The 15,997-nt window shown below is 61.3% G+C and overlaps 1 protein-coding gene across 1 annotated transcript; it reads left to right on the forward strand.

Annotated features, from left to right (window-relative positions):
• The first annotated feature begins 1,089 nt into the window (after positions 1 to 1,089).
• Positions 1,090 to 15,541, forward strand: SYPL2 (synaptophysin like 2). The gene is made up of 6 exons (XM_074977380.1): positions 1,090 to 1,228; positions 1,308 to 1,379; positions 6,017 to 6,141; positions 11,026 to 11,227; positions 11,783 to 11,974; positions 12,580 to 15,541. The coding sequence occupies exons 1-6, from the start codon at positions 1,181 to 1,183 to the stop codon at positions 12,706 to 12,708; spliced, it is 768 nt and encodes a 255-aa protein (XP_074833481.1). The 5' UTR covers positions 1,090 to 1,180; the 3' UTR covers positions 12,709 to 15,541.
• Positions 15,542 to 15,997: the final 456 nt, after the last annotated feature.

Genomic DNA, 15,997 nt, shown 5'->3' on the forward strand with positions numbered 1-15,997 from the left:
AGCAGCTGATGTGAAGGTGTGAGCACCAAGGAGGAGAAACTGCTTTCGTAATTGGCCAGCCGCCCCACGTCTTTCTTCAGTCCTTGGCTGATGGTGTCAAATTTGCGACTGAATTGCAGCGCTGCAGTTTCTCTTTGGAGTCTGTTTATGAAGTGTTGTTGTTGCAGGGTGGCTACTTTTAAATCTGCTACTGAGTGTCCAGGGAGACTGAAGCGTTTTCTTCCAGGCGTTTTGTATGTTACTGTTCCGTACCTTTACCAAGCTTTCCTGAAACTGCAATACCCCCCTAAGGAAGTGAGGAAACAGGCTGACAGAGCCAGAGGGGTACCCAGAAGCCACCTGCTACAAGACAGGCCCAGCAAGGGAAATAAGAGAGCAGCAAGCAGGGGAGCGAGCAAAGGATGGAGAGGTGGGCAGCAGAGGTAACGTAGACACAGAAGGCAGGGCCCTGCTGAACCCGGGGGGGGGGGGTGCAGCTTGGCCCTGTGCCCAGCCTTGCACATCTGCCCCCTTGTTTGCTGTGTCTCCCCTCACCCACTGCTCATAGGGGTGGCCGGCGAGCCGGGGGCTGGCCAAGTTGCTCACTGAGCGGTGGGCTCCTGCCTTCCACCCAGGTTACAAGCCCCCACCCCAGCAGTGCAATGGGCAGCTACTCCGGGGGCAGGTTTGGGGTAGAGGGGAGGTTTTGGGGTGGGGCAGATGGGCCGGGTTGGGACTGGGGGCAGGGTTTTGGGGGCGGGACAGAGGGGGGCAGGGTTTTGGGGTGGGGGCAGATGGGCTGGGTTAGGGGTGGGGGGTGGGGTTTTGGGGACGGGGCAGAGGGGCCGGGGTTGTTTTGGGGGCGGGACAGAGGGGTCAGGCTTTTGGGGTGGGGGCAGAAGGGCCGGGTTGGGGCTGGGGGCGGAGTATGGGGGGGCGGGGCAGAGGGGCCGGGTTGGGGGCGGGTTTTTGGGGGCGGGGCAGAGGGGGCCGGGGCGGGGGCGGTGTTTGGGGTGGGGGCAGAGGGGCCGGGTTGGGGCTGGGGGCGGGGTTTTGGGGTGGTGGGGGCGGGTTTTGGGGGCGGGGCAGAGTGGGGGGGAGGGGGCCGGCTCCACGTGACCCCCGAAGTTTGCGGCCACTTTGACAGCAGTTGGCGAGGCAGGAGCCGCCGCCCGCCCCGGCCCGGCCCGGCCCCCCGAGCATGTCGGAGCCCGCAGCCGCGGCCGGCGACAAGGAGCCCGGGCAGCAGGTACCGCCCCCGCCCGGCCCCGCCGCCCGGCCCCCCGGGCTCGGCTGCTCACGCGGCTCCCCGCTTGTCTCTCCCGCAGGGCCGCCGGCTGCTCGGGCTGCGCTGCGCCCGCCTGGAGGAGCCGCTGGGCTTCATCAAGGTGCTGCAGTGGGTGAGTCGCCCCCGAGGCTGCGGAGCGGGGCCGTTTCACCCGGGGCCAGGGGGGTGCAGAGCTCGGAGCCTGCACGTACCAGGCCTGGCCCCGGGGCACCCCCTGGCTCCCCGCCCGGACCGGCCCCCCGCAGGCCCGCGCCCCCCAGCCGGGCTCTGGTGGGCGGCTGTTGCTCCGTGGCGAAGGGACGCCTCCCCAGGGCAGAGTTAGGCTTGTTGCGCCCTGTTGCGGGCAGGCTGCAGTCTGGGTGTGAGGCATTGCCCCAAGGGCCCTACCCTGGCTGTTCAGGGGCAGTTGCCTGAGGCAGGGAGCTGACAGCCAGCAGCCCTGGGCGCTGCTCTTACTTGCTCCCCCGTGACCTTGGGCAAGTCCAGGTCGCCGGCTGAGCCTCAGTGTACGCGTCTGTACAAGGAAGATACGCGCCCACTTTTCAGCCGCGGTTTGTGAACGCAGCAGCCGAAGGAGAGCGGGGAGCTGGCGGGGGCGTTGCTCACACTGGCTGTGAGCTATTGCAAAGGTCACCGGTTCAAAGGCCTCCCCGTGACCACGGTGCAGGGCTGTCTCCTGGGCCCAGCAGGAGTGTTGCGTTTGTTTCATGCCCCTGTGGGGGGGCAGACCTGTTCTGGAGGTATGCGGGGTGTGTAGGGACAGGCTGGCGTGGCAGGATATAGCATTCCAGTCTTCCACAGCCCAGAATCGCTTCCCAAAAGCAGGGAAGTGCCATGGCCCTAGTTTGTAGCTGGGCACAGTGAAGCAGGCGAGGGAGGTGGCTTGGACAAGGTCACTGGCAGGGCTAGAAATGACCCCACATTGCTTGGTCTGTGTCCTCCCCCACAACCAGCCCCACGGCCTCTGCAAAGCTGGCTGGGACTCTCTTTCTTTGTGTGGGGGCACATGCCAAGGGTGGCACCTCTCCCCACCCCCTCACATTTGGGATTCCTCCATTGCCGGGTGCCGGCGAGGGGCTGCTTTTCAGAGGCGCTGAGCGCCTGCCGACCCAGCGAAAGCGGACAGGAGCCGCCCGAGCTCAGCAGCTCTGAAAGTTCAACATGCCTCAGCTCCAAGTCAAAGACCCCAAAATAGAGGCGTCCCGAGCCAGCGGCAGTCTCAAAACCATTAGCCTCCCTTCTTGGGTGAGAGGTGCTGAGGAGCTGGAATCTCGCTGAAATCAGTGGAAATGGAAAGCGCTTTGGCATGCTGCAGGATCAGGCCCTCCCACCAAAGGGTGTAAATGCTGGGGAAGGATGGGGATGATCCAGGGTTGCTTGAAGTGGCCTCACAAGGATGGATACTATAGCCCCAAACAAAGAAACTCTGCTGAATGCCAGAAAGCGAGCGGTAACGAAGACCAAGCTCGCCCAAGGTACTTAGGAGCCTACGTACCTTACAACATGTGGGCCAGGAGCTCTTTGCAGTGCAGAGTCTCAAGGGAGAGACACATTGCTTTAACCCTTTACAGTTCGGCTGGGCAGAGCCCTGGGGATATTCAGTACAGGACAGGTCTGCGCTGGCTGGGAATGGCTTAGGTGACATACTGAGCCTTCTCTGCCAGTTCTGCTCAGGGTTTGGTACCTAGATCCGTCCTTTATTGATGCCCTGGGAGCTCCTCAGTCTGTTGAGCCTACGAGTTCATTCTCTCCCTCTTCGGCACACACAGAGGAGCCAGAGCTGAGTGTTTCTGCAGTGAGTTACCAGAAAACTATTCAGAAGCCCCATTCATCTTTCCCCTGTGCCAGGGGAAGAGAAAGAGAAATTCTACTCAGACCCAAGAACAGGAAATGTCATTTGAGACTCGTAACCATTTCCTGCATGGATGAATTACACCCGCGTTCGGAGTGTGGGTGTGGGCAAAGAAAACAAGGCGTCATTTTTTGGGTCCGCTAATTGAAAACTGACGTGGGGTCAGAAGAATAAAGGGCCTGGAGCATCATCAGCCCTGGGAAGTGAATTAAAAGGAACCTGCTGGGGGTTCGGGCCCCCAGCTGCCTGGCTCTGAGCCCGATGCTTCGGGCACTGCAGGCGGGGTTAGGAAGCTTGATGTTCTTGTGAAAATACCGATTTTTCTGCTAACAGGCTCTCTGGGTCTGCCTGCACCGCCTGCCTGCATCTTTGCCTCAGCCGCTCTGGAAACAGCAGCGCCTCTGGGAGGTTTCTGAGCTGCTGGCTCAGGGCTTCAGGGGACAGGTGGCCCTGCGGCAATAACAGAAACTCTCCAAAAGCTCCCAAGGCACCTGCTCACCCATGCATGGGGCAGGTTGTGCCCACAGCGGGGTGGGGAGGAAGCACACCCAGCTCTAGGTTTCCTGGGACACAACCTGGGCCCCTTCTCTGCTGGGGATGGAACATTTACAAGGCTTTCCCGCCCCCCAGGGCAGTGAGCGAGGTGGGGAAGGGAGCCAGCAAACGCAGAGCACCGCCGTGGCGCCTGGCCAGCCTGTGTTGCTGGCACAGATGGGCAGGGATAGATGGAACAGAGGAGCAGAGCAGGGAGGAGGTATCGTAGCACATGGGCTGTCTGTCAACTGCTCTGGCGGTTACAGGAGCTGTCAGCTGTTGGGCGGTGAGGATCAGGCCCTGTGGAGCCCCAACAAGAAGCACAGGGGGAACAGACCTCTGGAACAGGGAAGCTTCATTAGCCAGTGGTGCGCTCAGCTAGCCAGGTGTTTCGCCGCAGGCACTGGGGTCTGTCTGCCCATGCGGCTCGTGGTGAGCAGAGCTGCCAGGCCACCGGGCACCGCAGGGCAGGCGTCGGCCCCGTTGTCTCCAGCAGCAAGATAGCTTCTGCTCTCAGCAATTGGTTTCTAAGTGGCTCTTAGACCCACTGGTACTTGGAGGTGGGCGTGGTGGGAAGCAGACACGGATGCTCAGGAAGTACCCTGCCAGCCTGGCTCTTACGCCGTCTGCCTGGGCCCACCTTCTCGCCCCCAGAGCCTGTGAAAGGCCGGGCTGGAGGGCCCTGCTAGCAGTGCCAGTGTTCCCTTCCCTGGGGCCGGCGCACGTGGGAGGTGGTGGTGTCTGTATGAGGCGGGGGCCGGCGAGGTAAGACACAGGGGAGCCTATTCCCAGCGCTTCTGTGGCTGGTCTTTGTGCCCCGGCTCTGCCCGCGGTAGGAATCACCGGGCCAGGAGTCAAGTTATAGCGAAGGGGATGTGGCAAGCTCTTGCTGTGAGGCTGCCGGCATGGCCAGCTCCGGGTCCAGAGTGCAGCTCTGGTAACGGCTCATGGCTGGTGTTGTCAGCCCGGTTCCCACCGGCTCCACGTCACAGCCCATCCAGCCGGCACACGCTGCCCAGAATGGGCTCCAGAGACTGCTCCCGTCTCCATCAGGGTCCAAGCACCGCCTGCTCGTCCACCTCCACTTCCTCCCCGCTTGCGCTGCTGCTCAGGGCAGGGCGCTCAGGCCTTAGCCGGCACGACGCAGTGCAGATATCTCCTTCAACGTCCAGCCTCCGGGCAGGGACTGCTCTCCCGGAGATGCCAGTGACTCCTCTCGTCTTGACAACAGAAATCCTGAGGCACCTTCTGAATTAACAGAGTTCTTGGAGCATAAGCTCCAGACATGCATGTGATGAAGTTGGTTTTTGCCCACGAAAGCTTATGCTCCTGCATATCTGTTAGTCTGTAAGGTGCCATGGGACTTCTCGCCGTTTGCATGGATACAGACTAACACTGCTTCCCCTCTGGTACGCCTCTCGTCTTGGAGCGCTGTTATCAAGGGCAGCAGGCTCAGAGATCACGTCCAAGCACAGGAGATAAGTGAGCGGCCGGGGGATGGATGAATTGCTGCAGCTTCCAGCCAGTGCCTGGTAGAGACAAGGCCTAAGAGCAGCTCTTTAGGAGACAGGGTGGTTCAGGAGCCCTGGCTTCTCTTTCGCATGGTTTGCTCACGTAGTCCTTTTCTGCAGGGTGCTTGCACCAGGTGACAGGTGTGACGAAGTGGCGGGCGGGAGGATTTTATTCCCTGGGTTTGGTTACATGTGTTTTCTACTGTCCTGTAGCAACTGAAGGCGGGTGCCTCAGTTTCCCTAGGCACCACATCAGTGGGAATGGGAGTTTCAGTATGAGGACTTCCCCCGCGCAGGCAGTGGGGCTCCAGCCAGCCAGGCGACACCCTTCTTCCCCTGGAGCAGGACAGAGGAGGCAGGAGGGGCCTGGCCGGTTTGAATTGGAACTGGGCTGTGGACTGGGGCAGCCTGACCTGGCTGGAGAGGGAAGAAGGGGATCTAGGGCCTGGCTCAGGGACCCTCTCTCCAAGATGGATGGTACTGACGGCTTCTGTTCCTGTGCTGATCAGTCTGTGCTACGCTGTGTCCCTGTCACCTCGTAACCTCCTGCTCTCCCTGCAGAGTGAGAGTTGCATCTGGCTGCGGGTGGGGGGCAGGGCCTGGGGACCCCCCACTCTGTGACACCAGGGATGTCCTGTGACTACGACACTGCATTGCAATGTTGAGGATGCCGCCTGGATGGCGGGGTGTGGCTGCGATGCCCCAAGGAAGCTCAGGATTATCTACCCGTGACCTCTGGGGCCAGCTTCTGACCGCAGCAGAGCAACCACTTGGCACCTCCCGCACGTTGCTAGTTCAGTCTCGCCAGCCGGAGTCCCTCTGGCTCCAACCCCTTCTGCTTTTCTCTTCCAGCTCTTTGCCATTTTTGCCTTTGGATGCTGCGGCTCTTTCAGTGGGGAGACGGGAGCCACCGTGAAGTGCGATGGGGATGTGAAGGAGATGACCGCCATCACGGTGCAGTTCGGATACCCTTTCAGGTACTTGGCGGCCTGGCAGGGCACAAACCCAGAAGCTGCTGGGTTCACATGCCGCAGGAGACGGTGATTAATCTGGCTGGGGGAGGGATCGCTCAGTGGTTTTAGCATGGGCTTAATGACCCCCGAGTGGTGAGCTCAGCCCTTGAGGGGGGGCCGTTTAGGGATGTGGGGTAAATGGATTTAAAAAAGGGGGGGTGGTGCTTGGCCCTGCCAAGAAGGTGGGGGGCTAGACTTAGTGACCCCCTGAGGTCCCTTCCAGCTCTATGTGAGGTGTATCTCCGTATATTATAACCAGCCTGATGATGGAGTTCAACTCAGGGAAGGGACCAGAACCCATTTCCTACCCTCAGCTCTCCAGAGGAGCCCTCTTCCCAACCCAGCACACCCTCACCTACCTCTATCACCTTTTTCAACAAGTAAAAGCTTTCTGATGTGGTTATATTGTTAATCAGTGGAACTCACTGCTGCAGCATATTTCTGATAGAGCAGGAGGCTCCCCGCAGGCCTTTCTGGTACCTTATAGACTAACAGATATTGTGGAGCATAAGCTTTTGTGGGCAAGGACCCTCTTCACCATAAATCTTCATGATGCTTCATGCTTCAGATGCATCTGATGAAGCGGGTCTTTGCCCATGAAAGCTTATGCTCCAAAATATCTTAGTCTACAAGGTGCCACAGGACTTCTTGTTTTAGAAGATACAGACTGACCTGGCTCCCTCTCTGATGCAGGTCTTTGTGTAATGTTAAAGCAACCTGAACAGGTTTGCCTGACCCTGGAAGCTGAAGGGTGGCTGTTTAGCTGCCTGTATTGAAAAATGACCCCATTTGGGCTCGCTCTGGGGTTTTGGAAACCCCTTCTGCAAGGGGTGTGGGCAAAGGGAGGGGAGCAGGTGGGCTGGGGTGGGAGTGTGTGACCTCACACTTACTGCGGAGGGGAAGCCGTGAGGGAATGGATCCAGAGGAATGGCCCTGGGTGTTTGGAAATGAACCGGTTGGGAGAGCTGGAGAGAGGAGCTGCCAGCCTTCCCTTCCCTCTCCGTCAAAGCCTGTCTGGCTCCTGCGGCCACTGGAAGCACCGAAGGCCAGCCAGTGGTCGGAGGGAATCGACCTGTCTCCATGGAAGTCCCTGGCGCTGTCTCCTTTGTGCATGTCTCAGACCGACTCTGAAAACAAACGGCCGGGTGCTTAAAACAGGGTCAGTTGCATTGTTGCCTCTGGAGGGCTTCCAGCCTGGCCGGGTTAGCAGCCTTAGAAAGGGATGGGGCAGTCAAACCACACGTGATAACTAAGGTCTGGGCCAATGGAGGAACCTTCCCCTCCACCCGCTGCAGATCTCGCTCACCTGAGCAGAGCTCCGCTCCCAAGGCCAGAGTCGGGCCACGCTTTCTCACAGCCAGCGCAAGCAGACTGCCTGCTTGGGCTGTGGGCAGGCTCTGTTCTCTCTCCCCAGTGACCCAGACATAGCCGCGGGGATCTACCCAGGAATGCCGTGTTCCGTGGGGGCCCTTCCCAGTCCTCTGCCAGAGACTTGTGGACCTTGAGAACAGGGTTAATACCCACTCGAACAGCTTTGACAGCATCACTCTGAAGGGTGTACCCTCTCCCAGCACGGCCTGGGGACTGTTATGAACCGATCTGTTCCTCCCCCTGTAGCTCCTCAGCCAGGAGAGAGTTTAAACCGCAGACCCCCGTGCCAGGGAAGAGGAGCCGGCGTGTGACAGAGGTGGACCGTTCGGGACACCTTCAGGCTGCATTGTAAGGCTGGCTGCCCCGCAGACCTGAGCTGAGTTCCCGCAGGAGGAGAATTGGTGCCGTCGGTGTCTGTGGAAGATTGCTTAGCAAACCTCCAAAGGGTGATTCAGGGTTTCTGTGAATCAGACCAGCACCTCCAGCGCCAGCGGCGCCAATAATAACTGGAAGAGCTTTTTGTCCCCGTGCTTCGGGGCACGCGCTGCTCGCCACCTGGGTCAGGAAGAAATTCTCCCTCCTTCCTGCCCCCCGGACAGCATTTAAAACGAGTTATTTCTCTTAAGCTAGTAAGAGAGGAGACGCTGGACCAGAGAAGCTATTGATCTGTTCCAGCTGGGGAGTTTCTCTGCTCAATTCTCTGTTGGTTAGAGGGCGCAGAGAGCAGGGAGAAACCTTTATCATTTATCCCCTGCTAGCCACCAGGTGTGAATTCTGAGTGCTAGGAGCTGCTGTCCTGTTTACAGGGCTGGCTGTGTCCTGAGCCCGGTTGCCGGCTGTGTCAGGCCTTGTGTCTTTACAGCCGTGGGGTGGAATCGCATGGTTCCTGCTCACAGACTGGCCACCGTGGGCATCTATAGTTCTTACCCTGACAGGTCTAAGGGGTTCGGCACCAGTGGGTCTGCTACCTAAGGCCCAGCTCTGCGGACAGCCAGATGGGTGTCTGTGGCTATCTGTCCCCACAACTTGTTCCCAGGCAACTGCCCCTCCGGGGGAGGAGACCCTTCCTGGCTCCTGGCAGCGGAAGAACTATTTTTGTAAGTTGCTGGGAGCCTGGAAAAAGCAACTTCACAGTGAAGTATCGGAGGGGCAGCCGTGTCAGTCTGGATCCGTAACAGCAACGAAGGGTCCTGTGGCGCCTTATAGACTAACAGGAAAGTTCTGAGCATGAGCTCTCGTGAGCACAGACTCGCTGCATCTGATGCTGGTCAGTTTCCATGACCAGCATGTGATGAAGTGAGTCTGTGCTCAGGAAAGCTCATGCTCAGAACTTCTCTGTTAGTCTATAAGGCGCCACAGGACCCTTCGTTCACAGTGAAGAGCCTCAGCCCCTCTCTGAATGCCCAGTGGTTGCTTACATGCAGCCAGGGTGCTGCCTTCCCCCTCTCCTTTTAGCAAACTAAACCGACTCATGCAGACAGCGACTGTCCCAGCCATCCACCAGCTCGCGTCGTGCTCCCAAGTCCCCACCCGCTTCTCCGTGGGCTGGCCCGTTCTGGCCGGCACGCGTCAATGCCTCGGCCGCCCCAAAGCAGAAGGGGTTGGCGAGCAGCAAGGAGCTCGGCGTGGGCGCGGGAACAGCCCTGTTTGCTGGGGCTCGGCGAAAAAGCCTCTTGGGTGAGCAGCAAAGCGGCCCGAATTAGACTGAAATCCATGCTGCGAAACTCCACATGTGAGAAGTGTGAATCTGGCTATATCTAGCCACACATCTCGCCTGCCTGCCAGCACTGGGTAGCTATAAATAGCGGCGCACCTCTGATCTCTGCTGCATCTGACTGGGAGCCCAGCGAGGAGGCTGGGGGAAGGGGCGGCGGGGGTCGGAGAACTGTGCTACTGAAATAACCGTGGCTGTCCCTGGTTGATAGGGACAGCTGGCAAGAGGGTGCAGCAAGCCCTTGGCCATGCCCCAGTTCCTCCTTAAGAGCTGTCACCGTCAGAGCGCCTGTCCCTACAGGACCTCCAACATCTGCCAGGCTCCTGCCTGGCTCCCAGCACAACATGGAAGAGACCTGCCCTCATCCCAGTCTGCCCTGGGCCACCTTCCTGCTGTAGAGTGGAGCTTTGCCGGTTCAGTCCTGTCCTGCTGTAGCGCTCGGCGCTAGCCTGGGGTGCAGTGCAGGGAGAGGGTCAGGTTGAAGAGAAAATCCCCCTTTTCCTGTAAGGTCAAACTCAGCCGGAGGGCTGGAGGGGCCAGGACCTTTTTCACCCCCCAGTGGCTGTGTCCAGGTTACCGGTTGTAACCTGCACCAGTCTTGGGTGTGGGGCTGTGATGGACAGAGGAGATCCACTGCCCCGGGCGGGGCACAGGCTGGTCGGAGCGGGGCGGACAGGAGCACCGATGTTGGCTGGTGGCTTTGGGCAGCCTGTGTGGAATGAGTTGGTGGGTGTCCAGTTACAAGGGCCAAGTTACAAAGCCCTTGTGATGGGCTGACTCGGCCCCGTTGCAGAGGTAGGGTTGGATACCACGGGGATGGGCAACCTTGGGGAACCCCAGGCAGGAAGAGTGGCCAAAGATTGGCCGCTGGGGAGCCTGAGCTCTTTCCTGCAAGGTGTCTACACTAGGAGTCATCCAGGGAGAGTGCTGCTCCTGGGGAGAGCTGGCATCAGCCTCCTTATGGCCGTGGCAGGGCTGCTGGTGCAGAGGAAGCCTTAGAAGGATGAGCAGTGTTGGCAAGCTGCAGAGTGGGGGCCTAACCCTGCCTGGGCTGCCCTGGCTCTGTGGATAACTCCTGCCGTGACCACACGAAGCTCCAAGAGCACCACCTAGAGAGGCAGGCCAGGTGGGCCTCCATCCCTCCAGGAGGAGAGGGCTGGACAGGGTTTCTCTGGGACCTTTTTCCAGGCCCCAGTCCACGCATGCATCTGGGTGGGGTCCTGTGGATGCCGTACACTCTGGGGGCCCTGTAGCCACCCCCCTGGGTGAAAGGAGCTTGGGAAAGTGGGGGGTTGAGAAGCAGCAGGGCCGGGACAAGGCAGTGGGGAAAGGATGGGGTGAGATGGGGGAGGTCCAGGCACCTGTGCATCCACTATCTCCTTGGACTGCTCTAGGCAGTGGCTGCTGTGTTGGGTTCTCTGTCCAGTGTCCCCCTCTGCATCCCTGGTTTCATCCCAGGACCCAGTCCCCTAACCAGCCCTGTTTGCTCAGTCCATGTCTGGGTCCTGTGGCCCTCCCCCATCTCAGGCACTGGCCCTCTCAGTTCTACTCGCCAACCCCAGGCCTCCGGCAAGCAGCTCATCCACCCAAGAGAGCCACTGTAGGTCTCACCCTGTTCTTCTCCAAGGTGGTTCCTGGCCAGCTTGTTGGTCAAACATCAGACCCCTCACCTGAGAGTGCAAGGTTCAAGTCCCCAGTCGGGCAAACGCTCTCTTCCCTGTTAAATGCCTCTCTCTCTCCCCCGCCCCCTTCTCTGTGGGCAGGTTATCCCGGATTCCCTTTGAGATGCCTGCCTGCGAGGAGAACTCCACGAAAAGGACTCTACATCTTATGGGGGACTTCTCAGCCCCCGCCGAGTTCTTCGTCACCCTGGGGGTCTTCTCCTTCCTCTACAGCATGGCCGCCCTGGTGATTTACCTGCGATTTCACTCCCTCTACACAGAGAACAAGAAGCTTCCCTTTGCGGTGAGAGCCCTGCCTGTGCCCCAGGCTGGGGTTCGTTTGCTGGCTCCTCCTCCTCTGAAGGGGACCTGGGTTATGTCACTGCAGCCCGAGCTCGGGGCTGGGCTCTGGCTCTGCCACTGACCTGCTGTGGGATGCTGGGCAAGTCGCTTCCCGTTGTTCGAGAGAGGAAGTCAGGGCTGAGCCTCTGTGGCTTCCCCCGCCATGGAGCAATCATTCATTCAGCCTCTTCATGTGGGACCCCGATGGGACAGAGCCGCCCCATAGCAGGCACCTTCCCCCTAATCCCAGCGGGCTCTGGAGCCTGCAGTCGGGGTCCTAGGCACACAGCCTGCAGGCCCTGGGGAAGGGCACAGCTGCAGGGCTGCACGGAGCATCCGGTCAAGGAAGGGGGCGTCAGACGCGGGCAGACAGGTGCTGGGCCCAGGCCAGAGGGGGATGCGGGAGGGGAGGAGCTGGTCCCTGGGCCAGGGCTGTTGGGAGCCGGGGGGTGGAATTCCCGGAGCTGTGGGGCTGGGAAGAAGCACCAGAGCCAGACTGACATTAACCCGCCCCCAGGATTTCTGCGTGAGCGTCTCCTTCACCTTCTTCTGGCTGGTGGCAGCCGCAGCCTGGGGCAAAGGCCTGTCGGATGTCAAGGGGGCCACGCGCCCCTCTAGCCTCATCGCCGCCATGTCGGTGTGCCAGTACAAGCAGGCGGTGTGCAGTGCCGGGACCACACCCGCCATGGGGCTGGCCAACATCTCGGTGGTAAGAGCCTGGACCGAGGGGACAGGGCCTCTGAAGTGGGGGAGGGGGCTGGGCCGTGGCCCCGGCGTGGCAGGGGGATCAGCGGGGGCCCGTGAGTGTTACTGACGGAGCGCCGGGATGCGCCTCTGTCAGCCAGAGCAGCCTATTGAACTCTGTACATGGACTGCCCGCCACCCTCCCCTTGCCACTGCCATGGGTGAACCACTGGAGGGAGCGTGGTCAGGGCGCCGGAGCTGCCCGGACCCCCTCGTGCAAATGCTGCCTTGGCGCTGTCCCTGGCCGAGCGCCCTGCCTCGAGGCGGCTCTTGGAAGGGGGGTGCGTGCGTCCCTTGTGACTTAGCTGCCGCTTCAGCCCCATGCCGGGCTGGATGCAGCTGAGGGGACATTGCCAAGTCTGTGGCCCCCAGGCCTGGCGAGCGCCGTAGCAGGAGACGGCCGGGTATCCTTTGGGAGCCGGGGAACGCAGCAGGGAGCTGAGCTCTTCTGACTCGCCCAGCAGAGGGGCGTGCGTGCCCGGAGATGCTCCTGCTGGAGGCTGGGGGGGTTCCTGCTGGGCCTGCGTCTCCGCTAACCGTGCGCTTTGCTGTCTCTCTGGCTCTCCCCAGCTCTTCGGCTTCATCAATTTCATCCTTTGGGCTGGAGACTGCTGGTTCGTGTTCAAAGAGACTTCGTGGCACACGCAGGCCGCCAGCAAAGAGAACGCTGCTGAACAGGGAGCCATCGACAAGCAATAAAGACCTGCCCTGCCCGCCCCCGAGACCTTCTCCCGCATGGGACAGCCCGCCCCTTGTCACACGCGCTGCTGTCCCAGCGCCCTGGGAGCTGCGTCCTCTGTGAGGTCCACTCCGGAGCCTCCGGGGACGCCCGCCTCTGAGGGACTGGCTTGCTCCCGGGTGTACCTGCCTTCTTGCAGACGCTGGGGGCTATTACACCGCTCCAGGGCCCGGTAGCAGGGTGTTTGAGTTTCTGTTGGTAAGTGTACTTTGTGTCTGCGTTCCTGGCCCCTGGCTGCGTGGAACAGCCCTGCGCGGCTGCTGGGATGAGTCTAAACCTACCGGGAGCTTAGGTGCCAGTGGAGAGGTGAGGAGTCACTTGCTGGGGAGACCCTAAGACTGGGGGTCCTGCAGGGCCACCTCTCACACCGGAGCAGCCCCCCTGCCAGCCATGGAGAGGCAGAGGCAGGGCTGTGTGTGGTGGGGAGGGTGGTGGGCAGCTGAAGCTGCAGCAAGGGCAGCGGAGTGGGGCCAGGCTGTTCCTTGCGCCGAGGACAAGGCTGCCCTCTTTCTTCTCTTCCTGGCTGCATTCTGGGTCTCCTGCCATCGCTCCTAAGGGTCCTCAGCTGCTCGTGAGCTCTGTGTCAGCTCAGGGGAGACCAGGTGCTCAGCCACATAATCTCGGGTAGCGGCAGCTTGGGACCCGAGCCCTCTCCTGCCGGGGCGTGCCCCTGCCTTGCAGCACAGTGCCGGGGGAGCGCTTTCCCCTCTCCCAGCTCCTGCGCGGGCAGCGGGTGGGGGATCAGCGGTTCCTGCTTAAGTCTCCAGCCAGTTCCCCACCCCTGGGCAGCTGTTTTAGCCACTCTCTGGGCTCGCTCCCTCCTCAGCCTGTGGCCGCCGGAGAACCAGCTCCATCGCTCCCTGGGGGGCAGCACCAGGAGCCTGCCCCTCTCCGGTGCCCTGACCCATAGAGCTTTGCTTGGCTCCCGGTAGGCTGGTCTCGTAGCCGGATGATCCACGAGCCTAACCAGACACAAGGCCCCAGCAGAAGGACTCAGGGCTGTGCTGCAGCTGTTTCTCTCGCTGAGCTTTGTCCAGAGCATTCAGATCATCTGTGTCCTTGTCTGCTGTAGCAGGGTTGGCCCCTCACCCGCAGGTACTCCACCAGCTCATCCCAGTGCTGGGTCGCAGAACCCCCCAACAGCGCTGTTGTACCCCTGGGGCACTAGGCCCCTGACCCAGAGCCCCCTGGCATTGGCCCAGCCCTTCCGCCAAGGGGCTCTGTGCCCCAGAGTCCTTGTGCAGAACGGCAGGTTGGCAGCCCCGGCCCATAGCTGCCCCGCCTCGTTCGCAGGAGCTGCTTTGGTGCCCTTGAACCTGTAAACGCCCCTGGGCCGCAGAGCGTGGCTCTGTTCCCAAGGACTTCCTACCGCCCCTGGAGGCAGGCGTGAAGCACCTGGCCCCCTCTGACTCTCCTGCTCTTCCCTGCACCCCGCGGGGTGTCTCCCTTTGCTGAAGGAGAGACTGATCTTAACGGTGCTTTCTTCGCTGGGGACCTTCTGTTAGGCAACGACCAAGGTCTGCATGTTTTGGCCTTTTCCTCTCCACCAGCCCCTCGGGCCCCTCCGTGGCAGCCTGGCCCTGGCCGTGGCCACAGGCCCCGGGCGGGGGTTTCTACCCCTGAACCGAGCCCCACAGGGCAGCAATGCTCCATTCCCGGCCAGGGGCTGCCCCAGAGGACAAGAGCATGGAGCAGGCTTTCTCCTCGTCCAGCTGATCCCTTGGGCCAACGTCTCCTGGCCAGAAGACACCACGAGCTGGCCAGGGGCAGGAAGTGCCCTCCCCAGGGCCGGGCTGTTCTCTAATTGTCCAGTATGGGTTTTCTCGCACTTTTCCCTCTCAGCCACTGGTGAGCTGAGCCCCCAGACCAGGAGTTCCTGTGCTGGCTCTGAGGGGGGCTGGTGCGGGCTGGCCAGCTTCTGTCCCTGGGCAGCCCAGTGCATCTGGGGCCTTCTGCTTCGCCTGTGGCCCTGCTGGCTAATTGCGGGGTGGTCGGCGCCAGTCCTCAGCTGCCCGGCTGCGCCCGGGTCAGGCAGTGGCGCTGCTCCGTGCCGGCTGGGGCTCGGGCTCCCTGCATACCCCACGTCAGGGGCCTGTGCTGCTCACGTCACACAAGCAGCTGCTGGCCGGTGCCGTCCCGGCCCCAGAGCAGCTCTGCAGCTTGTACCGAGCCCGCGTGGGTAGCCGGGGCTGGGAACCCTTTCTACCGGCCGGCGCGTTTTGGTCTGGCTGTATTTATTTATTGGGGTGGGGGGTTATTTTTTGCTTGGTGCTCAGGTTGGCCCTCGCCCTTTGCCCAGCACCGGGAGCAGGACTCATGCTACCTCCTGTGCAGTCCAGCCTGGCCTCTCTTGTGTGACTCCCTCAAGGCAGCTCAGGTGCCAGGTCAGGCCTGTGACAGCTCTGCAGAGGAGGGGGCTCCTGGGGCTGGTGGGGGAGGGACCAGCCTTAGCCGGGGCTGGCTTGGCATTTCCCTGGGGCCAGGCTCTCTTGGCTGGGGTGGGGCAGGTTTGGTCCTGCAAAGGGCACTGCATGTGTCACTCAGTGCAGCGGGTGTGGGGGGGGCAGTTTGCTCTTTAACCCTCCTGGCCGCGGTTACAGCCCCGGACTGCAGCGGGAGTTGAGAAGGGGGCAGTGGCCCACTGCCCAGCTCTCCTGCCCGGGCCCAGGGGAACTGGTCTCTGGAGCCCCGTCAGCCTCCCCAGGCCTGGCACCCCGGCCGCTTTCCTGGATTGTGTTGCGTGGTTTTCTGGTGCCGCTTGTTTGAATAAAAAGCGCCGATGTGCTGCTCGGGGCTGGTTTCCTTTGTGCTCCCTGCCTGTCTCCGGTGGCCGCTGGCAAGCCCGTTTGTGCTACAGTGCTAGAGGGACCAGGCTTGGCTTCTGCACGGTCCTGCCTGCAGGGGATGGTGGCTGCCACCTCCAGGGGCCAGTCCAGCCTCCTATTACTGCTGGCCGATGCTCCCCTGGCTGCAGAGGAACAGGCCTGTGCTGTTGGAGCGGAGAGTCCTGGGTGAAAACCCATGACGATGTGGGGGGCAGAGTTAGCACAAGCAAGCTGTGGGCTGGACTTGGCTAAGCCCCCAGCACCCTGATTGACGGAGAGCAGTCAGGCCCTGTCCCCGCAAGGTGCTGGCACAGGGTCATATTCGCAGTGGCAGTGAGGAGGCAGTGTGGCATGCTCTTGGCAGCCAGTGGCCGCCGGTTCCCCATGTGGAGCGGAGCGCAGTGGCCGTGGCTGTCCTGCCCTG

This window comes from Carettochelys insculpta, chromosome 26, assembly GCF_033958435.1.
Source record: "Carettochelys insculpta isolate YL-2023 chromosome 26, ASM3395843v1, whole genome shotgun sequence".
NCBI classification, from domain to species: domain Eukaryota; kingdom Metazoa; phylum Chordata; order Testudines; family Carettochelyidae; genus Carettochelys; species Carettochelys insculpta.

Coding starts and splice junctions, on each gene's coding strand:
- SYPL2 (XM_074977380.1), top strand. CDS start 1,181: ATGTCGGAGCCCGCAGCCGCGGCCGGCGACAAGGAGCCCGGGCAGCAG. Junction 11,228..11,782: donor ACAAGAAGCTTCCCTTTGCG/GTGAGAGCCCTG, acceptor ACCCGCCCCCAG/GATTTCTGCGTGAGCGTCTC. Junction 11,975..12,579: donor GGCTGGCCAACATCTCGGTG/GTAAGAGCCTGG, acceptor GGCTCTCCCCAG/CTCTTCGGCTTCATCAATTT.